This window comes from Salmo trutta, chromosome 6 (assembly GCF_901001165.1).
Source record: "Salmo trutta chromosome 6, fSalTru1.1, whole genome shotgun sequence".
NCBI lineage: Eukaryota > Metazoa > Chordata > Actinopteri > Salmoniformes > Salmonidae > Salmo > Salmo trutta.
This window is the reverse complement of record NC_042962.1, coordinates 59,390,266-59,416,679: the sequence shown is the minus strand read 5'-3', so window position 1 is coordinate 59,416,679 and position 26,414 is coordinate 59,390,266. Positions and strand designations below refer to the sequence as shown.

Genomic DNA, 26,414 nt, shown 5'->3' with positions numbered 1-26,414 from the left:
GCCTAGTGAAAGTCTACACACCCCTTGCACCTTGTCTTCACATTTTGAGGGATTTTATTTTTGTTCCTACAGATCTACATAACCTACTCCAGATTTTATTTAGAAATTATTATTATAATTTTTTTTTTTACCCCTTTTTCTCCCCAATTTCGGGATGTACAATTCCGAAACACGACCCTGCCAGGCGGCACTGCTTCTTGACACACTGCTCGCTTAACCCGGAAGCCCACCGCACCAGTCGAAGGAAACACCGTACAGCTGGCAAGCGAAGTCAGAGTGCATGCCCCCGGCCGCCATAAGGAGTCGCCCGAGCACGCTGGGACAAGGACATCCCAGCCGGACAAACCCTCCCGATGCTGGGCCAATTGTGCAGCGCCTCATGGGTCTCCCGGTCGCAGTCAGCTGCGACACAGCCCGGGATCGAACCCGGATCGGTAGTGACACCTCTACCGCTGCGTCACTCGGGAGGCCCCACTCTTGATTGCGTATGTCTTCACAGCCCAGAGTTACTACTTGTTGAAAGTCTTTTAGGCAGCCATTACAGCTGGGAATCATTCTGAATAAGATTCTACCAACCTCTTAGGGCAACATACATATATTGTTTTTGTCAAAACTGCTCAAACTCATTACATTTGGTTGGGACTCATTGATGGAAGCAATATTCAAATTTTGTCTCAGATTTTCAAGCAAATTTAAGTCAGGATTGAGACTGGACCCCTCAGGAACACTCAACACCTCTTGGATACATGTGTGTTGACATAAGAGATGTACGAGGTTGGTAGAATGATCCACAGCTGTAATGGCTGCCAAAGGTGCTTCCACCAAGTATTAAGTCTGGAGTATGAAGACATATGCAATCCAAGACCAGAGACGAGTGGCGCAGCGGTCTAAGGCACTGCATCTCAGTGCTAGAGTGCAGCACTACAGACCCTGGTTCGATTCCAGGCTGTATCACAAATGGCTGTGATTGGGAGTCCCAAAGGGCAGCGCACAATTGGCCCAGTGTCATTAGGGTTTGGCCGGGGTAGGCCATCATTGTAAATAACAATTTGTTATTAACTGACTTGCCTAGTTAAATAAAAATACATTTTATTTTTATGTGTATTAATTAGGAACATTTTCTATAAGTTTCTTTCACTTTGGAAATGTGGAGTAGGTTGTGCAGATCTGTAGGAAAAATATAAATTTGAATCCCTTTTTAGATGTAATTTTAAGGCAGCAGAATGTGAAAGGGGTGTGTAGACTTTCACTAGCGACTGTATGCATCTTTTCCCCTCTTTTTTAACATAAACACACTCATCGTCATTCCCATTTCATCACTAGGAATCTTATGACATGATAGGGGTATCCCTCAATATTAAAAACTACTCATGGGATATGAGGGACGGTGGGTGAAAAATGACTCTCTCATTTCTAATTTCATAACCTGTCCGATAGATTGATCTAGTGTAGGTACAATGGGCAGTAGGTACGAGGGAGGGGGGGTGATTGTCTGTAATTACACATAGAGGAACATTAAGTCTGACAGATACATGGAGGCTGCTTGATGAGGGTGCCCATTTCAATTAAGGACATTAAATGAGAAAACCTTAGGAGTAGTTCCCTGCCAGACATAAGCAGAATTAATACACTGCACAGGCTCATTAACTAGAATATTAATTGCACCCTAATTAACCATTTAGTTATTTGAGTACCCTTTTATCATTTAGTCACAGTCAAAAGGAGAAGAAATGGAAGGTATGTCATCACCTTGGTTACTAACAGTTGTAATTCATCCATCATGGGTCTCAGTGTGCGTCTTGGGTTGAAAGTAGAACAAAATTAATTTCCATTGCCTCAACAAGACAATGGACTGTAACGCCTCCACATTGAATGTGAAATTAAATGAACTGATGAGAGTGCATGTAGGCCTACTCCCATATTGATGGTTGATTGGTCAAATAATAAACCTGTCACTGTAAGCAGGGAGAGAACGTGATTAGGAAAAGGAACCAAAATGGCCGCCAAGGTGTGAGCATAGAGATAGATAGAAGACTCATCTTTGTATCTGTGCCATTATGACGTCTGTGACATTACATTTTCTTCTTCTCGATTGGCTGATCCCTGCTGATGTCCCGGTTAGACATGACTCCAACAGGGTGCAACCTTTCTTCTATGGAAGAAGAAATCCCCAATGTATTTACAGGGACTAGCCAAGAAAAGAGAGACCACTGGCCAGTGTGATTCTACTATTTATTACACATATTACATTCTTAAATACAAATGATTCACTCAACAGTTCTTGCATAGAGATATTACAATACCAATTTAAAAAAGAATTATGAAACAAACCAGTAACAAAAATAAATCTTTCCTTTTTCCATAATAAAGAACACCGTCATACTAACATCATACAAATAATAATTTTGAAAACACTTTGTACAGCAAAGAAAAGGAGAGAGAAAGTCCAGTTAGGAATATGGGAGGGGGGCGCTGGTAGAAAAAGGGAACATTTTTTGAAGTGCTGTTTCACTAAGGATGGTGTACAATACATTTTCATTTACTCCCACACAAAGCAGTGATTTAGTCCCACACAAAGCAGTGATTTAGTCCCACACAAAGCAGTGATTTAGTCCCACACAAAGCAGTGATTTAGTCCCACACAAAGCAGTGATTTAGTCCCACACAAAGCAGTGATTTAGTCCCACACAAAGCAGTGATTTAGTCCCACACAAGCAGTGATTTAGTCCCACACAAAGCAGTGATTTAGTCCCACACAAAGCAGTGATTTAGTCCCACACAAAGCAGTGATTTAGTCCCACACAAAGCAGTGATTTAGTCCCACACAAAGCAGTGATTTAGTCCCACACAAGCAGTGATTTAGTCCCACACAAAGCAGTGATTTAGTCCCACACAAAGCAGTGATTTAGTCCCACACAAAGCAGTGATTTAGTCCCACACAAAGCAGTGATTTAGTCCCACACAAAGCAGTGATTTAGTCCCACACAAAGCAGTGATTTAGTCCCACACAAAGCAGTGAAAGCCATTGTTGTATAACCAAGTTCTGATGCACAAAGACAAGTAAACATGAGGTGTAGACTGCAGACACAAAGTAAATGTGAAGTGTTTGTCTGTTTCAGTTGTTCTCTGTGAATGTTTTTACTAACTTACTGATGTGTCTCTGATCACAAACAGGAAACATGATGTGTCTCTGATCACAAACAGGAAACATGATGCGTCTCTGACAGGAAACTGGAAACAAGAAATACATCAACACTGGTGTGTGCATCATGATGTTCCAGGGAGAAGAATTTGGGACGTAACATCCAAAGTTCATGTGGTGGTCAGACAGCTGACATGGTAGTGGGCTTGAAGATGATGACAGAGTGCACAGCAAACACATGTCATACAGTACATCAAGATGCAGTGTATCCACTGTAAAACAATCAAAATGCCTGTCTTTCTGTCACTTTGAAATGTCGTAACAAATTGTAGCGCTGAATTATACCAACTGAAGAGATGAGGTGATTCATTATTTTGTAAATTATTTTGTAAATTTGACCTCCCTTTTTCTCTACAATTTTAATCTTGTCTCATCGCTGCATCTTCCCAACAGGCTTGGGAGGCAAAGGTGGAGTCAGGCGTCCTCCGAAACATGACCCGCCTAACAGCGCTCCTTAACACCCGCCAGCTGAACCCGGAAGACCGGGGTCAGCCTGCAGGCACCCGGCCCGCCACAAGGAGTCGCTAGAGAGCGATGAGCCAAGTAAAGCTCCCCCGGCCAAACCCTCCCTAACCCGGACGATGCTGAGCCAATTGTGCACCGTCCTATGGGACTCCTGGCCACGGCCGGATGTGGCACAACCCGGGAATGAACCCGGGTCTGTAGTTACGCCGCCTTAAACTGCAGCACCACTCGACAGGCCAGAATGAAGCTTAATTTTGACTCCGCTTTGTATAAACCGCCCCAAAAGGGAACTCTGTTCAAGTATACAGTGAATCTTGTTGTACGATAAAAAAAAAAAGATTATATCACAATCAACACCTCAGTAATTAACTGGTAGCTAGCATTTACAGAGAAAACCTACATAAGAGCATTTAGTTAAGTTGTTGTCTTGACGGTTTCACCCTGGAATACTGAAAGGTCTGAACACAGCGAGCTGCCAATGGAGGAAACATTAATCACAGTCCCAACTACTCTAAAACCTTTGTTGCTTGTTTCTTGCTGTGTTTCCTACAATAAAACGGGTTTTGATTCTGATCAACCACCGTTGTCTGTGCATTTTTTGGTCTTTCATGCTGGTTTATTGGAACCAATCAGACACATGGATATTGGACAGTAAGCCTCAAGGGAGAGTGTGGTAAAGGTTTGATATACACAGAACATTATTGCCAGGTTCCTCTTTTGGTCTCTTTTATACAAATCATTGAGATATCGTGGGCAATGCATTCAACCTCCCTGCGTGTGTTTGTGCACAGCTAAGCTAGACGGGCCTGGAGGTCTGGGTTGTGTTCATCCAGGACCACTGTAGCAAAAGGTTTTAAAACGTCCATGCGGTACGTTCAGGTGGTCGCTTGTTTCACTCTGATTAATTTCCTCCCTACTGAACATGACCCTGGAGTTTGTATTCCTTGGTATTTGCGAGTAGCAGGACAGGAGGCTGACACTTTCTAGCAAACTAATGCCGGGGCTGGGAATCGGGCCGTGTCGGTCAGTGGGGCAATGTATGTGACCTCTCAGTAGTAAGGTCACACAGAGGGGGAGAGAGAAATGGAGAGAGAGAGAGCTAGAGAGAGAGACCTAGAGAGAGCTAGAGAGAGAGAGAAAGCTAGAGAGAGAAAGAAAGCTAGAGAGAGAGAGAGAGAGAGAGAGAGAGAGAGATAGAGAGAGAGAGAAATAGAGATATATAGAGATAGAGATAGAGAGAGAGAGAAATAGAGAGAGAGAGAGAGAGAGAGAAATAGAGCAGTTGGGAAGTCTCACTCCATTGAGTCCCGTTAGAGGGCTGACCAGCACCTCTGAGGGAGCAGAATTTACTCCTCATTACCTCGATGACCCTGCTGTCAACGTGCCCTCCCATTGGCCAATGTCAGCCAATTCAGTGGGCAGCTCTGAGGGGCTAGCGCTGGATGATGCTAACAGCTAACGGAGCAGATGTCTAGATGGCAATTGGCAAGAGGCTAGCAAGAAAATGTCAACAGCGAGCAAATGTTTGTCTGTCTTCTCGCCAAGTGATGTGTGCGTTTCTGCACCTGCCAATTCTTACACAGTTCAGGGTGAGGAAAGACGACGGTGATGATAATGGTGAAGAGAAGACTACTGGTGAAAGTGAATCACACTGCCTGGCTTGTGCTTCCCAGTACCAACTATATGACTGCACAACAATCCCACTGACCAAGTCCTTTCTGGGTGCTAATGTCATGCACAGACAGACAACAGTACATTCACAATAACTCACTCACCCTCCAAAAAACCTTGAACCGTAACAAGAAGAATCCTCCCTCAACATGAAATACATTTCCCACATCCCACCTTGAGTAGGAGCATCTCAGCCTATTGAAATGAACTGTAGACATGAGCAGAATTCTGGTAGAAATGCGAGGGGCCGACAAAGTCTCTGTCTGTATTCTTTTGACTCTGGCTCTAGTTTTGTCTTTTGTCTGGTAGTTGCACTCTGTAGTTCTGTAGGGGGGTTGGCCAAGTACTCCCATAGACCAATGTATCATTTCAAGTATGTTGAAGAATTCATAGGCTTGGTACTTTGATGGCGAGTTGCTGTTCAGGATCTGCTCCGAAATGAATTGTTCTCAGCAAAACATATAGGGAAAGGGAAGAGATTTTAGAAAATAAATTAAGAAACCTGTACACATCATTTACGATATCCTTTGCAGTCTGTGCTTCGGTAGCTGTTTTGCTACTTGTCTTTCGCTTGTGCATATGGCAGTCCACACTAGAACAGTATGTGTCCAAGCCAACGTTTGGTGAGTTTCAAGACTTTCCAGTTCAAGACCGAAGGGTTTACAAATTACATTTTTTACAAAAGTTTTAAAAGTGTCACTGCGCAGCTGTGGAGGGGAACTCAGAGAGGAGGCAGAGAGGAAACAGAGAGGAGACAGGCAGGAAACAGAGTGGAAACAAAGAGGAGGCAGAGAGGAGACAGAGAGGAGACAGAGGAGGCAGAGAGGAAACAGAGGAGACAGGCAGGAGACAGAGTGGAAACAAAGTGGAAACAAAGAGGAGACAGAGAGGAGACAGAGAGGAGACAGAGAGGAGACAGAGAGGAGACAGAGAGGAAACAGAGGAGACAGGCAGGAAACAGAGTGGAAACAAAGAGGAGGCAGAGAGGAGACAGAGAGGAGACAGAGAGGAGACAGAGGAGGCAGAGAGGAAACAGAGAGGAGACAGGCAGGAGACAGAGTGGAAACAAAGAGGAGGCAGAGAGGAAACAGAGAGGAGACAGAGAGGAGACAGAGAGGAGACAGAGAGGAGACAGAGAGGAGGGCATCTGGAGAATAGGAGTATGAATATTATAGTTCAATGTGATCATCAGTTGTCTGACCAGGGACTGGGTCAATGTCTTCCGGTTGACCTTTGACTCCTTACAAGACGAGTTTGACTGGGTTGGCTTTGCAAAGTAGCCTTGTCCTGTTTGTTTGCAGTTGTCCAAACTCTAAGAAAACCTTTGAAAGAGCAACAGAAAATGGGACGACAACTCTTTTACTCTTTACACGACACAAGCGTCAGTCGGTATTGTGTTACTGTCTCCAGGCAGAATCCCAATCTGGCAGTATCAGATTTCCAGGACTCGGGTGAGGCAGAGCTGCTTTGGGAACAACATTAGACCAGACTGTCTGTTTGTCTGTCTGTCTGTACACAAACACCATGATTACGTGCCCAATGCAGCCCCACAGACACTGTCTTTTTGTCTTGCTCTCCCATGTCTCCCAAGGCTGATCCGATCCTTGATCTGATGCAACCAAGCTTTTGATTGAACTCTCTCTCCTCAGTACCCTTTTCAACACAACAGAGACGGGCGTGATGTTCACCTCCATCTTCACCTCTCCTCTTCTCGCTCTCCTCCTCTCCCTCTCTTCTCCCTCCACCTCCTCAGATATGCCTTTTCATGTGTAGTGCCAAGTGGTCCGATCGTGAGAAACATCTGCAGAACGGACAGAAATGATGTCGTTAGCTTGTTGCCATGGCAGGAGGAACTATTGTTGAGTCAACAGTCTCACTGCTGCTGTTAGCGAGTCGCTAGTGCGTCAAGGCAATTCTAATGCACATGCAATTAAACATGTATGACTAATTCATAATCAACATTTCAATCAAGATGTTCAACAGGGCCGGTAATGACTGCAGCTGCATTATGAATAGGAATGGAAGCTGCAGATGAATCTGTTGAACCAGTGGTGGAAAAGCAACACAAACAGCGTTTGTTCTACCATTAAGGCACAATTAGTTGAGCTGTCTGCATGTCTAAGAAATGCACACAAACAACATCAGAACTAAATTAGTAGAACATATTGAAATTGGACTCATATATTTGTTCAAGACCAAAGTCAACAGAGTAAAACATGAAATCACATTATGTACCAAATATGAATATTTTATTCGATCATATTCATAACTTTTTCTTCTTTCCTTTCCTCATTGCTACAAATAAGGACATATTTATGTCTGACAAATACGTCTGGATGAATGGAGATGTTGGACACACAGGTCCCTGTCTGACTCATACGTCTGGATGAATGGAGATGTTGGACACACAGGTCCCTGTCTGACTCATACGTCTGGATGAATGGAGATGTTGGACACACAGGTCCCTGTCTGACTCATACGTCTGGATGAATGGAGATGTTGGACACACAGGTCCCTGTCTGACTCATACGTCTGGATGAATGGAGATGTTGGACACACACAGGTCCCTGTCTGACTCATACGTCTGGATGAATGGAGATGTTGGACACACACAGGTCCCTGTCTGACTCATACGTCTGGATGAATGGAGATGTTGGACACACACAGGTCCCTGTCTGACTCATACGTCTGGATGAATGGAGATGTTGGACACACACAGGTCCCTGTCTGACTCATACGTCTGGATGAATGGAGATGTTGGACACACAGGTCCCTGTCTGACTCATACGTCTGGATGAATGGAGATGTTGGACACACACAGGTCCCTGTCTGACTCATACGTCTGGATGAATGGAGATGTTGGACACACACAGGTCCCTGTCTGACTCATACGTCTGGATGAATGGAGATGTTGGACACACAGGACAGGGAGGTGAGGTGACACACAGATGAGGTGTTGTTGTGAACATCAACATACTGTATTACTGTACAGCTAAGACAAGATGAGGTAAACACTGGTGCCCCAAGCTCCTCTCACGTTGTCATGGTAATATAGTCTCCTATAGACAACAGTATAACCTGAGGGTTCTGAACAGTTGTCATGGTAATATAGTCTCCTATAGACAACCGTATAACCTGAGGGTTCTGAACAGTTGTCATGGTAATATAGTCTCCTATAGACAACCGTATAACCTAAGGGTTCTGAACAGTTGTCATGGTAATATAGTATCCTATAAAACAAGTATAACCTGAGGGTTCTGAACAGTTGTCATGGTAATATAGTCTCCTATAGACAAGAGTATAACCTGAGGGTTCTGAGCAGTTGTCATGGTAATATAGTCTCCTATAGACAACAGTATAACCTGAGGGTTCTGAACAGTTGTCATGGTAATATAGTCTCCTATAGACAACAGTATAACCTGAGGGTTCTGAACAGTTGTCATGGTAATATAGTCTCCTATAGACAACCGTATAACCTGAGGATTCTGAACAGTTGTCATGGTAATATAGTCTCCTATAGACAACCGTATAACCTGAGGATTCTGAACAGTTGTCATGGTAATATAGTATCCTATAAAAAAAGTATAACCTGAGGGTTCTGAACAGTTGTCATGGTAATATAGTCTCCTATAGACAACAGTATAACCTGAGGGTTCTGAACAGTTGTCATGGTAATATAGTATCCTATAAAAAAAGTATAACCTGAGGGTTCTGAACAGTTGTCATGGTAATATAGTCTCCTATAGACAACAGTATAACCTGAGGGTTCTGAACAGTTGTCATGGTAATATAGTCTCCTATAGACAACAGTATAACCTGAGGGTTCTGAACAGTTGTCATGGTAATATAGTCTCCTATAGACAACAGTATAACCTGAGGGTTCTGAACAGTTGTCATGGTAATATAGTCTCCTATAGACAACAGTATAACCTGAGGGTTCTGAACAGTTGGACAGTGGATCTGTGTTTGTGTTTTTACCCCCTGCTTCTGTTGTTTTTCTACACTTCTGTAAGTCTTTACATTTCTTAAGGACTGGAAGACTAGCTCTTGGTGGGCTAAAATACATCCTTATAAAAACCAATCAAACAGGTGGGAGCAGAATGCAAACACATAGGAATTTAGATGGGGCCCTGCAATGAATTTCTCAGTAAAGTTCATCTTTGTAGACTTTTTTTAGGCCTCTTTTAAGGCGTTTAAGTGCTCCCAACATGACGGGTGCCTTTCTGATCTTTATGGTCTGGACATAACATGACTACTATATGCCCTGTACTACAGTGTTGCTTACTAGGGCTGGCTGCATCAGTCTGTTAAGTACTGTAACTGCCTTGACAAACACTGAGCTTGAGTAACGCATGCCTCGCCTTCAGAGTCGATACACTTAACAGGCTTGTGTTGCTGCGCGTGTGTGTGTGTGTGTGTGTGTGTGTGTGTGTGGTGTGTGTGTGTGTGTGTGTGTGATGCGATTGTGTTTTGACATACCTGTCACAGTGGTCACACTTAAAAGGCTTTGCGCCCGTGTGTTTGCGGTAGTGTCTGGTCAGCTCATCGCTCCGGGCGAACCGCCACTCACAGCCCTCCCATGAGCACTTGTAGGGCTTCTCACCTGAGGACAGAAACAATCAGGAGTGTTTATTACTCATCCACCAATCACACGCATGTTTAACACTTATCCACCAATCATACGGATGGTTATAGCAAGCATCCACCAATCCCACGTATTAGAGCTTGATTATTACCCCTCGGTAAACTGATATAACCATTACAGTTTATGATGAACAGGATCGACGTTGTACAGAACAGCTGCATGGCTACATAAAATCAAACATTAACATTGGGCTCAGTCACCTAGATGGGGGGTATATTCCCATCGTACTGTGTTTCACGAGCAGCTAAGTTGATAGGAGACTTCCATTTAGGAGGGTGTGTATGTCTGTAGCAGCAGACTGGTCATCTGGCATTCGGCATTCGGGCAAATGCCAGAAGGGCTGGTCCATTTTTTGCCCATTGGGCCTGTCTGACTTGGGGGGGGGGGGGGGGGGGGGGGGGGGGGGTTTGCGCAAAATTATAATTTGTCAAATAATGGGCATCTTAAGGAAAACATGAGCCGCTGTGTTAGAAACGCCATGGCTGATTCTGGTTCCAGTCTGCCCCTGTGTGTGTGTGTGTGTGTGTGTGTGTGTGTGTGTGTGTGTGTGTGTGTGTGTGTGTGTGTGTGTGTGTGTGTGTGTGTGTGTGTTTTCATGGATGCGGAGGGGTTCCCAGTGGTCTCTCATCTTGCTGAACGGGCAGAAACGAAAAGGAGGAGAAGAGGAGGAGGAGAGGGGCAGAGATACTGGTGGGAGGTGTGTGTATGTGCATGTGTGTGATAATTAGGCCAGTGGTGTTGCTTAATGGGAAGTTACTCTATATTTACAATCTGCCAGCTGCCTCCCTCTCTAAGGAGATGTCACACACATCCACCAATCATCCCAACTAGACCGCATAACACAGACATCAGACTAAATACAGTCTCATAGAGACACCAGACTAAATACAGTCTCATAGAAACACCAGACTACATACAGTCTCATAGAAACACCAGACTAAATACAGTCTCACAGAGAGGCCAGACTAAATACAGTCTCACAGAGACGCCAGACTAAATACAGTCTCACAGAAACGCCAGACTAAATACAGTCTCACAGAGACGCCAGACTAAATACAGTCTCACAGAGACGCCAGACTAAATACAGTCTCACAGAGACGCCAGACTAAATACAGTCTCACAGAGACGCCAGACTAAATACAGTCTCACAGAAACGCCAGACTAAATACAGTCTCACAGAAACGCCAGACTAAATACAGTCTCACAGAAACGCCAGACTAAATACAGTCTCACAGAAACGCCAGACTAAATACAGTCTCACAGAGACGCCAGACTAAATACAGTCTCACAGAGACGCCAGACTAAATACAGTCTCACAGAAACGCCAGACTAAATACAGTCTCACAGAGACGCCAGAGTAAATACAGTCTCACAGAGACGCCAGAGTAAATACAGTCTCATAGAAACGCCAGACTAAATACAGTCTCACAGAGACGCCAGACTAAATACAGTCTCACAGAGACGCCAGACTAAATACAGTCTCACAGAGACGCCAGACTAAATACAGTCTCACAGAGACGCCAGACTAAATACAGTCTCACAGAGACGCCAGACTAAATACAGTCTCACTACTATAATATATACTGCTCAAAAAAATAAAGGGAACACTTAAACAACACATCCTAGATCTGAATGAAAGAAATAATCTTATTAAATACTGTTCTCTTTACATAGTTGAATGTGCTGACAACAAAATCACACAAAAATAATCAATGGAAATCCAATTTATCAACCCATGGAGGTCTGGATTTGGAGTCACACTCAAAATTAAAGTGGAAAACCACACTACAGGCTGATCCAACTTTGATGTAATGTCCTTAAAACAAGTCAAAATGAGGCTCAGTAGTGTGTGTGGCCTCCACGTGCCTGTATGACCTCCCTACAACGCCTGGGCTTGCTCCTGATTAGGTGGCGGATGGTCTCCTGAGGGATCTCCTCCTAGACCTGGACTAAAGCATCCGCCAACTCCTGGACAGTCTGTGGTGCAACGTGGCGTTGGTGGATGGAGCGAGACACGATGTCCCAGATGTGCTCAATTGGATTCAGGTCTGGGGAACGGGCGGGCCAGTCCATAGCATCAATGCCTTCCTCTTGCAGGAACTGCTGACACACTCCAGCCACATGAGGTCTAGCATTGTCTTGCATTAGGAGGAACCCAGGGCCAACCGCACCAGCATATGGTCTCACAAGGGGTCTGAGGATCTCATCTCGGTACCTAATGGCAGTCAGGCTACCTCTGGCGAGCACATGGAGGGCTGTGCGGCCCCCAAAAGAAATGCCACCCCACACCATGACTGACCCACCGCCAAACCGGTCATGCTGGAGGATGTTGCAGGCAGCAGAACGTTCTCCACTTGTGTGGGTTGTAGACTCCGTCTCATGCTACCACTAGAGTGAAAGCACCGCCAGCATTCAAAAGTGACCAAAACATCAGCCAGGTAGCATAGGAACTGAGAAGTGGTCTGTGGTCCCCGCCTGCAGAACCACTCCTTTATTGGGGGTGTCTTGCTAATTGCCTATAATTTCCACCTGTTGTCTATTCCATTTGCACAACAGCATGTGAAATTTATTGTCAATCAGTGTTGCTTCCTAAGTGGACAGTTTGATTTCACAGAAGTATGATTGACTTGGAGTTACATTGTGTTGTTTAAGTGTTCCCTTTATTTTTTTGAGCAGTGTATATACTATTATATAACCTATATCATCTATATAATATAACTTATATAATATAACCTATATAATATCATCTATATACTATAATATAACTTATATAATATAACCTATATAATATAATATCATCTATATACTATAACTTATATAATATATATACTATAATATAACCCATATAATATCATCTATATACTATAATATAATGTATATACTATAATATAACTTATTCAATATAACCTATATAATATATATAATATAACTTGTATAATATCACCTATATAATATAATATATACACTATAATATAACTTGTATAATATCACCTATATAATATATATACTATAATATAACTTGTATAATATCACCTATATAATAGCTCCCCAGTGTGCTTGGATGGTTTAATGAGGCACGGTTTGTAAGAGCAGTTGTCACACGTTTTATATCTCTTCAAGAGCTCCATCCAATCCACATAACACTTGTTTCATCAGCTTTCAGAATGCAATTAAGAAAGGAAGGAAGCATTTTGTGGTTTACAGTGCTTTTATAATGACCTGCCTGCTATCTCCCCAACCGAGCTGCTGAAGAACGGAAAAGGTACATTACCATAATAAAGCAAATGGGATGACGTGTGTCAGCAGGTGAAGATGTTTTTAGGGGACTAGCCCCCTCTTCCTCCTTGGGCCAGCCTTCTTTGGTGTTACTCTGATGTTGTCCATAAGGAATTCACTACTCAACTACTTAAAATACCAGAGACCATTCTTATAGTGAGAGGCTAGCTGAGTGGTAGGTAACAGAGGCCATTCTTATCTTTAGAGGCTAGCTGAGTGGTAGGTTACAGAGGCCATTCTTATCTTTAGAGGCTAGCTGAGTGGTAGGTAACAGAGGCCATTCTTATCTTTAGAGGCTAGCTTGGTGGTGGGTAACAGAGTACTTATCACTCACATCCAACTCATTCCCCAACACGGGTTCACATTTCCCCTATCCTCCTCTCTCCTCTAGCCCATCCTCCTCTCTCCTTTCCTCTCCTCTAGCCCCATCCTCCCCTCTCCTCTAGCCCCATCCTCCTCTCTCCTTTCCTCTCCTCTAGCCCCATCCTCCCCTCTCCTCTAGCCCCATCCTCCTCTCTCCTTTCCTCTCCTCTAGCCCCATCCTCCCCTCTCCTCTAGCCCCATCCTCCTCTCTCCTTTCCTCTCCTCTAGCCCCATCCTCCTCTCTCCTCTAGCCCCATCCTCCTCTCTCCTCTAGCCCCATCCTCCTCTCTCCTCTAGCCCCATCCTCCCCTCTCCTCTAGCCCCATCCTCCCCTCTCCTCTAGCCCCATCCTCCTCTCTCCTTTCCTCTCCTCTAGCCCCATCCTCCCCTCTCCTCTAGCCCCATCTTCCCCTCTCCTCTAGCCCCATCCTCCTCTCTCCTCTAGCCCCATCCTCCTCTCTCCTTTCCTCTCCTCTAGCCCCATCCTCCCCTCTCCTCTAGCCCCATCCTCCTCTCTCCTTTCCTCTCCTCTAGCCCCATCCTCCCCTCTCCTCTAGCCCATCCTCCTCTCTCCTTTCCTCTCCTCTAGCCCCATCCTCCCCTCTCCTCTAGCCCCATCCTCCTCTCTCCTTTCCTCTCCTCTAGCCCCATCCTCCCCTCTAGCCCCATCCTCCTCTCTCCTTTCCTCTCCTCTAGCCCCATCCTCCTCTCTCCTCTAGCCCCATCCTCCTCTCTCCTCTAGCCCCATCCTCCTCTCATCCTCTAGCCCCATCCTCCCCTCTCCTCTAGCCCCATCCTCCCCTCTCCTCTAGCCCCATCCTCCCCTCTCCTCTAGCCCCATCCTCCTCTCTCCTTTCCTCTCCTCTAGCCCCATCCTCCCCTCTCCTCTAGCCCCATCCTCCTCTCTCCTCTAGCCCCATCCTCTCCTCTCCTCTAGCCCCATCCTCCTCTCTCCTCTAGCCCCATCCTCCTCTCTCCTCTAGCCCCATCCTCCTCTCTCCTCTAGCCCCATCCTCCTCTCTCCTCTAGCCCCATCCTCCTCTCTCCTCTAGCCCCATCCTCCTCTCTCCTCTAGCCCCATCCTCCTCTCTCCTCTAGCCCCATCCTCCTCCTCTAGCCCATCCTCCCACCGCTAGCCCCATCCTCCTCCCACCGCTAGCCCCATCCTCCCCTCTCCTCTAGCCCCATCCTCCTCCATCCTCCCCTCTCCTCTAGCCCCATCCTCCCCTCTCCTCTAGCCCCATCCTCCCCTCTTCTCTAGCCCCATCCTCCTCTCTCCTCCTCTCTCCCCTGTCCTTTCCTCTAGCCCCATCCCTCCCCTCTCCTCTAGCCCCATCCTCCTCTCTCCTCTAGCCCCATCCTCCTCTCTCCTCTAGCCCCATCCTCCCCTCTCCTCTAGCCCCATCCTCCCCTCTCCTCTAGCCATATCCTCTCCTCTAGCCCCATCCTCCTCTCTCCTCTAGCCCCATCCTCTCCTCTCCTCTAGTCCCATCCTCCCCTCTCCTCTAGCCCCATCCTCTCCTCTCCTCTAGCCCCATCCTCTCCTCTCCTCTAGCCCCATCCTCCTCTCTCCTCTAGCCCCATCCTCCTCTCTCCTCTAGCCCCATCCTCCTCTCTCCTCTAGCCCCATCCTCCCCTCTCCTCTAGCCCCATCCTCCCCTCTCCTCTAGCCCCATCCTCCCCTCTCCTCTAGCCCCATCCTCCCCTCTCCTCTAGCCCCATCCTCCCCTCTCCTCTAGCCCCATCCTCCCCTCTCCTCTAGCCCCATCCTCCCCTCTCCTCTAGCCCCATCCTCCCCTCTCCTCTAGCCCCCATCCTCCCCTCTCCTCTAGCCCCATCCTCCTCTCTCCTCTAGCCCCATCCTCCTCTCTCCTCTAGCCCCATCCTCCCCTCTCCTCTAGCCCCATCCTCCCCTCTCCTCTAGCCCCATCCTCCTCTCTCCTTTCCTCTCCTCGAGCCCCATCCTCCTCTCTCCTCTAGCCCCATCCTCCTCTCTCCTCTAGCCCCATCCTCCTCTCTCCTCTAGCCCATCCTCCTCTCTCCTCTAGCCCCATCCTCCTCTCTCCTCTAGCCCCATCCTCCTCTCTCCTCTAGCCCCATCCTCCTCTCTCCTCTAGCCCCATCCTCCCCTCTCCTCTAGCCCCATCCTCCCCTCTCCTCTAGCCCCATCCTCTCCTCTCCTCTAGCCCCATCCTCCCCTCTCCTCTAGCCCCATCCTCCCCTCTCCTCTAGCCCCATCCTCCCCTCTCCCTCTAGCCCCATCCTCCCCTCTCCTCTAGCCCCATCCTCCCCTCTCCTCTAGCCCCATCCTCCCCTCTCCTTTCCTCTCCTCTAGCCCCATCCTCCTCTCTCCTCTAGCCCCATCCTCCTCTCTCCTCTAGCCCCATCCTCCTCTCTCCTCTAGCCCCATCCTCCCCTCTCCTCTAGCCCCATCCTCACCTCTCCTCTAGCCCCATCCTCCTCTCTCCTTTCCTCTCCTCTAGCCCCATCCTCCCCTCTCCTCTAGCCCCATCCTCCCCTCTCCTCTAGCCCCATCCTCCCCTCTCCTCTAGCCCCATCCTCCCCTCTCCTCTAGCCCCATCCTCCTCTCTCCTCCTCTCTCCCCTGTCCTTTCCTCTAGCCCCATCCTCCCCTCTCCTCTAGCCCCATCCTCCTCTCTCCTCTAGCCCCATCCTCCTCTCTCCTCTAGCCCCATCCTCCCCTCTCCTCTAGCCCCATCCTCCCCTCTCCTCTAGCCCCATCCTCCCCTCTCCTCTAGCCCCATCCTCCCCTCTCCTCTAGCCATATCCTCCCCTCTCCTCTAGCCCCATCCTCCTCTCTCCTCTAGCCCCATCCTCTCCTCCTCTAGCCCCATCCTCTCCTCTCCTCTAGCCCCATCCTCTCCTCTCCTCTAGCCCCATCCTCTCCTCTCCTCTAGCCCCATCCTCTCCTCTCCTCTAGCCCCATCCTCTCCTCTCCTCTAGCCCCATCCTCCTCCTCTCCTCTAGCCCCATCCTCCTCTCTCCTCTAGCCCCATCCTCCTCTCTCCTCTAGCCCCATCCTCCCCTCTCCTCTAGCCCCATCCTCCCCTCTCCTCTAGCCCCATCCTCCCCTCTCCTCTAGCCCCATCCTCCCCTCTCCTCTAGCCCCATCCTCCCCTCTCCTCTAGCCCCATCCTCCCCTCTCCTCTAGCCCCATCCTCCCCTCTCCTCTAGCCCCATCCTCCCCTCTCCTCTAGCCCCATCCTCCCCTCTCCTCTAGCCCCATCCTCCTCTCTCCTCTAGCCCCATCCTCCTCTCTCCTCTAGCCCCATCCTCCCCTCTCCTCTAGCCCCATCCTCCACTCTCCTCTAGCCCCATCCTCCCCTCTCCTCTAGCCCCATCCTCCCCTCTCCTCTAGCCCCATCCTCCTCTCTCCTCTAGCCCCATCCTCCCCTCTCCTCTAGCCCCATCCTCCCCTCTCCTCTAGCCATATCCTCCCCTCTCATCTCCTCTAGCCTTAAAAACAAGAGAGGCAGATTTAGGTCTGGCCCCCTCCCTCCCTCCCACCGGCCAATTATAGTCCTGGGAGGCATGGATGCCTGACTCAGTCTCCTAGCAACGGGGTAAGGGATGAAACACGAGGAGGAGGCAGCTAGTGCAGCTGGCTGGATCTGGCATTGGCAGCACACGCCGCTGTGCCACCAGCCAATTACCACTCACGCTGGCAGAGAAGAATGCAGTTGCCTAGCAACCTGCACTGTAACGCTGTACATTCTTGGTGGGGGTAGGGGGTGTGGTGGTTGTGAGGGGGGAGGCATAGTGGAGAGAGCATCGATACAGGCTGAGACCAGTGCCTAGAGCACAGCAGATAACCACTCCAGCTACACACTCCTCCATTGATAGGCTATGGTTGCCTAGCAACTAACACACACACACACACACACACACACACACACACGACCCAGCCTCTCAGGTGCCTGAGTTGTGGTTAACTGCATTTCCTCCATTAGCTGGAGATGGACCGGGGTATTGTGATCTCTGAGGTCATTATGGGGGCACTGGGAAAGCACTTTACAGACCAGTACTACTCACTCCTACACTTTTACTGTTACACTAGTCAATGCTGGCTTCCTTTATATGAGCAGAGAGGGAGAGTGTGTGTGTGTGTGTGTGTGTGTGTGTGTGTGTGTGTGTGTGTGTGTGCCTGCATGTGTGGGTGTGCGTGCATGTGTGTGAGAGAAAGGGAGAGATGGAGACAGAGAGAGGAGGGGAGGAGGAGGAGGCAGGACAGAGAGAGACGTATTTTACTCTTCCTCTCTTCAAAATCGAATTGCACAATTCCTTATCTGCGTTCAAACCTCCATTCATAAAACTCACTACAGGGACGTGTAATTTCCACAAAGTCTACTCGATTCCAGCTCTATTGTTAATCTCTTCTCTGTCAGTCATTTATGGGAATAACAAGTGAAGAAAGGAGGGGTTTGAGTAACACTGTCTCTTAAGTCATGCCCTGATGATTGAACGAGAGGCCCATGGCACTATGTCTCAGACTGAGGTGTTTCTACCTCTCCTCCTCAGTGCTCGGTCACTGTCTTGGTTCTGTCAGTGGCTAAAGTAACTATTTCAGCTAGCTATAACACTGACCCTGCTCTTTTAGAGCCAGCATGTCACTGAACAGTACAGGTGGACTGAGATGTTTCTACCTCTCCTCCTCAGTGCTCGGTCACTGTCTTGGTTCTTTATGTCTCTGAGTGACTAAAACAACTGTTCCAGCTATACTCTCTTCCATGTGTTCCAGCTATATCCCTCACTCTCTTCCATGTGTTCCAGCTATACTCTCTTCCATGTGTTCCAGCTATACTCTCTTCCATGTGTTCCAGCTATACTCTCTTCCATGTGTTCCAGCTATACTCTCTTCCATGTGTTCCAGCTATACTCTCTTCCATGTGTTCCAGCTATACTCTCTTCCATGTGTTCCAGCTATACTCTCTTCCATGTGTTCCAGCTATATCCCTCGCTCTCTTCCATGTGTTCCAGCTATATCCCTCACTCTCTTCCATGTGTTCCAGCTATATCCCTCACTCTCTTTCATGTGTTTCATTGACCACATACTACTCAAAATGCATGGCCGATGCATTGCTTCAGTCTAAATGGGAAGCTAGTGTGGATATTGGAACAGACCTGTTGAGGCTGTAGAACTGACATGGAGTGTTAGAGTCGGGGTCCATTCCATTTCAATTCAGGAAGTGGACTAAAATTCTAATTCAAATTCTCCTCAATGCCTTTCAATAAGATAAAAAAAAAACTGAATTGGTTTGGTTTACTTTTTGAATTGACTGGACTTTAAATGGAATTGACCCCAAACCTGGTTAGCATACAGGTGTTTGAAAAGTGCCAGACATCCTATGGAAAGAGTACGTAGAGGATACGGGGCGGCAGACTAAAATAAACTGGGAAACCACAGCTTATCCAGGTCAATCCATCAATCACGGGGCAGTTAGTCACTCTGCGGACAGTTTCCTGACGGAGGTCTGAGTGGTTTGGGATTGAGATTGAGGAGAGTGAGAATTATGGCCATTTCCCCCTCCGGAAATCTGCTGAGGAAGTAGTGTGGTAACCTTGAGGAGGAATACTGATAGCAGAGTATACTGAGGGTACAGGCAGCGCTGAAGAGTACTGAAGTACTCATTTTGGGTGCGGGTGCCAGGACTCTAAGTTTAGGTGGTAATTATATTTTAGGGCCAATATTCTATAATTGGTACTCAAGCAGTTAAACATTTGAGGAGCCGGTGAGCACTGACCCAGGGTTAGGGTTAGACGAGGAAGAGGATGAAGAGGCTGAGTAGGAGGTAGAGGATGATAAAGAAGATCTGTGGATCTGTTCTGTAATTCATAAATGAGGCTCCGTTCACAGAAAAGGCCATGATGAGTACCAGGTATGATTGAAGAGAACCTGAGCTAAAAGTAAGGAAGGTGAAACATGGATGGACGAGGGATGTCTAAGAAGGTAATGCATGATGCGTAGTAGTTGTGATGGTGTTGGTCTGTAGAGTCTGTCTGAGAGCTCGCCCTGCCTGTTAACGACTCAGATGTTCTACCTCTTTGATAAATTATACTTGTGTTTTCAGATTAAGTGACTTTCCCTGTGCAGAAGTGAGCAGTATTTCCCTAATATTTATGTCCTATCACATACTTAATTAAGCTTGCCTAGTGCAATGGGATGGAACAGAATAGTCCCAAAAGTGCCGTACGTTTGGTATTCAAGGCAGGCTCAATCTGATGCTCAAAGTATCTGAAATAAAAACCAATGATATTTCAACTGTGCTGTAGACTGCAGCGTAGTGCTGATGAGTGTCACCTGTGTGTGTCCTCTGGTGTGCCTTGAGATGGGAGCTCTTGGTGTAGACCTTCCTGCAGCCGTTAAACTGGCAGCGGTGGACCCTCTTCTTGTTCTCAGAGATACCCCCCACGCCCATCACACACATGCCCCCCTGCTCGCCGTCGCTGTGCCCGCCTGTGGTGTCACGCCTTGTGGGCAGGGGTGGCGCGTTTGTCGCCGCCAACACGGCGGCGCTCAGCCCCACCTTCCTCGCCACCAGTTTGAGAGTGAGCGTGCCGTCCGCGGACGCCGTCAGAGTCTGGTGGGGGTCGGGCTTGACCAGGTGGCGTCCCAGCTCCGGGGACGAGGGCGGCGTCAGGGAGGTGACGGCGCTCAACTGGGCTGGGTGTACCCCTCCCCCTCCAGACCCTAACCCCACCCCGTCTCTAAGTTTGGCAGACTTCAAGGCCCCAGAGAGGTGCTTCCGAGAGGGGCAGAGAAGGGGCGGTAGAGGAGGGCTGGGGGGGTCCGGGAGGCTGGGCTCTAGTAGGTCCTCTTCACTGTCCTCCTTCAGGTAGGCCGGGGTGAGCAGGCAGTCAAGCTCCTCATCAAAGAGGTCTGACAGCCTCTTGGGCTCCGTCTGTAGATAACGCTCCAACTCCAGACATGTCTGAAGGGAGAAGGGAGAGGAGACGGGGTCAACATACACACTCACACATAAACCCTACGTCTTAACACTGATATACAGGTACTTGTATAGTGGTACTGGTATTCCCAGACTGGTGTACTCATAACCTTGGCTGAAGCACATGCTACATAGAATGACTATAGTGCAGATTTCAGTGGAATACTGGAATACTGTGCTGCTGATGGTGAACATCCCGGTAAAGCTGGGTGGATATTTCTGTTCGGATTTGTTCACTAGATCACCTCATTCAATTAAAAAACCCTGACAACTCACATAATTACTACACCAGTCAGGGCTGGGTGATATGTGGAGCTCTCTCATCAACTGATATAATGGATCCAAGTGAGCAGGCAACTAAGGCAATTGATTGATGAATAGCTCACCCCTGATGCCCTCAATTGCCCTTTGTTCCCACCACAGGAGGTTGGTGGCACCTTAATTGGGGAGGATGGGCTCGTGGTAATGACTGGAGCGGAATCAGAGGAACAGTATCAAATACATCAAACACATGGATGCCATTCCATTTGATGCCGTCCTCCCCTCAGCAGCCTCCTGTGGAGCCCACTCCCATACCCTATCCTTCTGTATGTCTTTCTGACTGTAACATGTATACAGGTAGATCAGAGAAGACACATCCCTGATTGGCAGATGAGTGACCCCCCTGATTAGAAGCACCTGCTGCTCGTCGGTAGTTCACCTGTGTTCCCTCCAAATGCTGTTCTGAATGAAAATGATTTGTACCTACACACTGAAGAAGGCTGCAGAGCCCAAACGTCCCTGATGCAGTGAAAATAAGAAAAAATAGATATTTTAGGCGACATCTTTTTGAGTGCGGACCCATCATACCTTTTTATATACGCGGAGAAAGACTGCTGCAGTATTTTTAGAACCCCAGGGAGGATAGTAGATGGTAGAACCAGCCCCACATTACCAGGCCTGGCAGCTCTGCAGAGATGGCTCATTACACACAGATTGATTACAATGGCTGGAGTGGGGAGAGGAGCCCTGAACCGACTAACCTTTCTCTCTCTCTCTTACACACAAGCACAGGTCTCTCTTTACTGAGCACAGATAAGCCATGCGTGCAGTTTTACAACCCTCAGATAGGGGAGAGGACAGATTTATTAAGTCATCAGTCTTGGGATTTCCTTCTGGTTTGGCCGTATGCTAAAATAACGGAATACTCCATCATAAACGCCCAGCATATACCTAGTAGACCAACTCCATCAGACAAAGCCTGGCTCTGTTCAAGAGGGACGTGTTGGGTTGGAGTTGCAGGAACGCTGTTCAGCACAGCAGCGCTCTCCGCACAAAACCATAAAGGCGTTTTGTTTGACGGCAGGGCCCCTCTCTCTCTTTCTCTCTGATAGCTGTGAGTTGTGTTTGGCATGTAGAGGCTAAAGTACTCTGACAGTGGCAATGGGAGAAAACAGCACTGCTGCCGGGCCCTTATACTAACCATTTCAACTGAGCCAGAGGAGAATGACAGACAGCTCCATTATGGAGGTGGACGAGGTACAGACGAACTACACCCCCCCCCCTTGTTTCTGTGTTCTGCACTCAAAAAAAACATCAGTTTTTTATTATATGCATCTGTTGCTAGGTGATACTTTTATTTGGGGGGGGACTGTTAAACTAATTTGCATATTAACGTAAAATTGTAAGCACCCCCAAGAGTGTGTCAATAGAGAAATGCTGCGGAAATATCTTTCTTACCTGTTATAATGGGGACTTATTTCAAGATGCTTTTAAAAAAGAACCTTTTCCGTGGTTTTACTGTTCCCGTGATTGCTGCGGACGTTGTAAAATGTAATTGGAATGAACTGAATTTACGAGAGAGGCAATTTAAGTGTTGGCGACATTAAGAAGTGATAAGAAAATGGTATGCTACAATCTTCACTGAAATCAAAAGGGAGAACAATCATCGATACAGCCAGTGGTCACTGTCTGAGTCTGCTAACACTAGTGAGCTCACTGTCTGAGTCGGCTAACACTAGTGAGCTCACTGTCTGAGTCGGCTAACACTAGTGAGCTCACTGTCTGAGTCTGCTAACACTAGTGAGCTCACTGTCTGAGTCTGCTAACACTAGTGAGGTCAATATGCTCATGCAGTGTATAGTTCATGATGTGGACACGTTCAGCTTTCATGATTCATTTCAAGCTATTGCCCTCCCTCCCTCCCTCCCTCCCTCCCTCCCTCCCCATGGGGTTATGAGTAAAGAAAGAAAGAGGGGGAAGTAAAAATGGACGAGGAAGAGAGATGGCTGGAGAGGGAGGAGGGGAAAAGAGATGGAGAGAGAGACATGAGGGACAGAAATGAGGTATGGAAGAGAAACAGATGGAGGGAGAGTGAAGGAGGGGCTGAGGAAGACCGAGAATAACCGGGTGAACGAGAGAGGGAGCGAGGGCTCGCCTTGGCTCTCACAGTGGGAAGTAAAACCAATCCCGGGCCTGTGACATTCACCGTAACGGTATCCTCACAGCAGGCTAACTAACACACGGCCAGGAGCCTTGCACTCTGAATACCCACCTCAGGGAAAGGAGAGATGAGACTGCACTCTGAATACCCACCTCAGGGAAAGGAGAGATGAGACTGCACTCTGAATACCCACTTCAGGGAAAGGAGAGATGAGACTGCACTCTGAATACCCACCTCAGGGAAAGGAGAGATGAGACTGCACTCTGAATACACACCTCAGGGAAAGGAGAGATGAGACTGCACTCTGAATACCCACCTCAGGGAAAGGAGAGATGAGACTGCACTCTGAATACCCACCTCAGGGAAAGGAGAGATGAGACTGCACTCTGAATACCCACCTCAGGGAAAGGAGAGATGAGACTGCACTCTGAATACCCACCTCAGGGAAAGGAGAGATGAGACTGCACTCTGAATACACACCTCAGGGAAAGGAGAGATGAGACTGCACTCTGAATACACACCTCAGGGAAAGGAGAGATGAGACTGCACTCTGAATACACACCTCAGGGAAAGGAGAGATGAGACTGCACTCTGAATACCCACCTCAGGGAAAGGAGAGATGAGACTGCCCTCTGAATACACACCTCAGGGAAAGGTGGGATAAGGCTGCACTGTAGCGGTTCCGTAGCAGTAAGTGTAGGTCTCTACCCAGTACACCCAGAAGAGGACTGGCCCTCCCCTCAGACTGGTTCCTCTCTACCCAGTACAGCCAGAAGAGGACTGGCCCTCCCCTCTGAGACTGGTTCCTCTCTACCCAGAAGAGGACTGGCCACCCCTCTGAGACTGGTTCCTCTCTACCTGGTACAGCCAGAAGAGGACTGGCCACCCCTCTGAGACTGGTTCCTCTCTACCTGGTACAGCCAGAAGAGGACTGGCCCTCCCCTCTGAGACTGGTTCCTCTCTACCCAGTACAGCCAGAAGAGGACTGGCCACCCCTCTGAGACTGGTTCCTCTCTACCTGGTACAGCCAGAAGAGGACTGGCCACCCCTCTGAGACTGGTTCCTCTCTACCTGGTACAGCCAGAAGAGGCCTGGCCCTCCCCTCTGAGACTGGGTCCTCTCTACCCAGTACAGCCAGAAGAGGACTGGTTCCTCTCTACCTGGTACAGCCAGAAGAGGACTGGCCCTCCCCTCTGAGACTGGTTCCTCTCTACCTGGTACAGCCAGAAGAGGACTGGCCCTCCCCTCTGAGACTGGTTCCTCTCTACCTGGTACAGCCAGAAGAGGACTGGCCCTCCCCTCTGAGACTGGTTCCTCTCTACCTGGTACAGCCAGAAGAGGACTGGCCACCCCTCTGAGACTGGTTCCTCTCTACCTGGTACAGCCAGAAGAGGCCTGGCCCTCCCCTCTGAGACTGGTTCCTCTCTACCTGGTACAGCCAGAAGAGGACTGGCCACCCCTCTGAGACTGGTTCCTCTCTACCCGGTACAGCCAGAAGAGGACTGGCCCTCCCCTCTGAGACTGGTTCCTCTCTACCTGGTACAGCCAGAAGAGGACTGGCCCTCCCCTCTGAGACTGGTTCCTCTCTACCTGGTACAGCCAGAAGAGGACTGGCCCTCCCCTCTGAGACTGGTTCCTCTCTACCTGGTACAGCCAGAAGAGGACTGGCCCTCCCCTCTGAGACTGGTTCCTCTCTACCTGGTACAGCCAGAAGAGGACTGGCCCTCCCCTCTGAGACTGGTTCCTCTCTACCTGGTACAGCCAGAAGAGGACTGGCCATCCATCTGAGACTGGTTCCTCTCTACCTGGTACAGCCAGAAGAGGCCTGGCCACCCCTCTGAGACTGGTTCCTCTCCACCCAGTATGCTGATGTAAAAAGGGCTTTGTGAAACACATCCGATGTATTGAATATGAGTATAGGTCAGTGATGTCAGGTGACCTGTGTTGAGGAGGAGAGTGTATGCCAGTGGAGAGGTTTAAAAGCATTGGATTGGTGTAAGATAAGCGTGGACTACAAGGACTTTCCACCATATTTCTTACAACTTCCCTTTTAAACCCAGGAAGGGAAGTGAACAGTGCTTTAGTCAAAGGGCTAGAGAATTGGGATACAGACAGGGTGTCTGAGGGGTTTATTGGAAGGTAGAAGATGGAGAGAAGATGGAGGGCTGGGAGAGACAGCAGACTCCATCTCTCTCATTAAAGGAATATTGTTCAAGAGAAGGAATTATTCAGCATTTTCTTCACTTGTCTGTGTATCTTTCTCTGCAACGTGTGTGGTTTTCCTCTCGTTGTCAGGTTTAAAAGCAGTGCTCTGGCATCCCTCGGAGGCTGATGTCTCCCAAAGGGCAAGATGGGGCGGCAGGTAGCCTAGTGGTTAGAGTGTTGGACTAGTAACCAGCAGGTAGCCTAGTGGTTAGAGCGTTGGACTAGTAACCGAAAGGTTGCAAGATCAAATCCCTGAGCTGACAAGGTACAAATCTGTCGTTCTGCCCCTGAACAAGACAGTTAACCCACTGTTCCTAGATCATCATTGAAAATAAGAATTTGTTCTGAACTGACTTGCCAAGTTAAGTAAAATGAAAGATAAAGAGGACTTAACAGGACACTTGGACTGACACTGATCTAAAAAGTCAACATGGATCATCTCCACACAAAGATATCGAAGTCTTTCAGGTTTAAAGCAGACTCCTTTTCTATGCATGACTTATAAGAAAAGCCCTCTTTGGGCCGCCAAGTTGGAGCGGAACTGAGGTGAAGTTATCCAATGACCTGCTGCACAAGAAAGTCGTCCAAAGACGGATCTTTCCAGTCCAACTTGGCGGTCCATTTAGTACTAACAGTGAAGACATGCCCACAGCCAACAGTTGCATTCAGCCCTAACCCTGTCTGAGTCAGCATGTTGGGCAAACAAACAGTCCGTGATATGACATTTTGCTGCTATGATAACAAAGCCTTTGGGTGGAGCTGAGTGTTAGTGAGTTAGTCACCAAGCCACCAGGGATATTATTTATGGCTGGAGAACTGACCTGCCCCCCCCCCCCACACACACACACCTCACAAAACAAAGATAGGAGGGGACCCAGAGATGCAGACAAAGCAGATTATCGGTCCAAGCACACACACTCCCCACATACACACACTCCCCACATACACACACTCCCCACATACACACACTCCCCACATACACACACTCCCCACATACACACATACTATAATTTTACCTGGACGTATGTACACACTTTCCCAGGGTGGGATTTAGGAACTGGGCACGCAAGGCATGTGTCCCGGGGCCCTCTACTTCCAAGCGTCAAGATTTTGTTTTTCGGTCGGGGCCTCCCAGATAGCATATAACCATGTTATAAGCCATGCAGGAAATTCGCTTTAAAACGGCTAAATGTTCTCTCAG

At 48.1% G+C, this 26,414-nt stretch overlaps 1 protein-coding gene across 3 annotated transcripts in view; it reads right to left on the bottom strand.

Annotated features, from left to right (window-relative positions):
• Positions 1-6,424: 6,424 nt before the first annotated feature.
• LOC115196468 (Krueppel-like factor 7) overlaps positions 6,425-26,414 on the bottom strand; it is a 57,806-nt gene continuing 37,816 nt past the window's right edge. For 2 of the 3 annotated variants that reach the window (XM_029757326.1, XM_029757327.1), the window contains 3 exons: positions 19,941-20,571; positions 9,818-9,941; positions 6,425-7,139 (listed from right to left, as the gene is read on the bottom strand). In XM_029757326.1, coding sequence (XP_029613186.1) covers positions 7,088-7,139; positions 9,818-9,941; positions 19,941-20,571 — 807 coding nt within the window. In that variant the 3' untranslated portion in view covers positions 6,425-7,087. Of the gene's footprint in view, positions 7,140-9,817; positions 9,942-19,940; positions 20,572-20,862; positions 20,971-26,414 lie in introns of those variants that run through there. The other variant, XM_029757328.1, reaches the window with a different exon arrangement.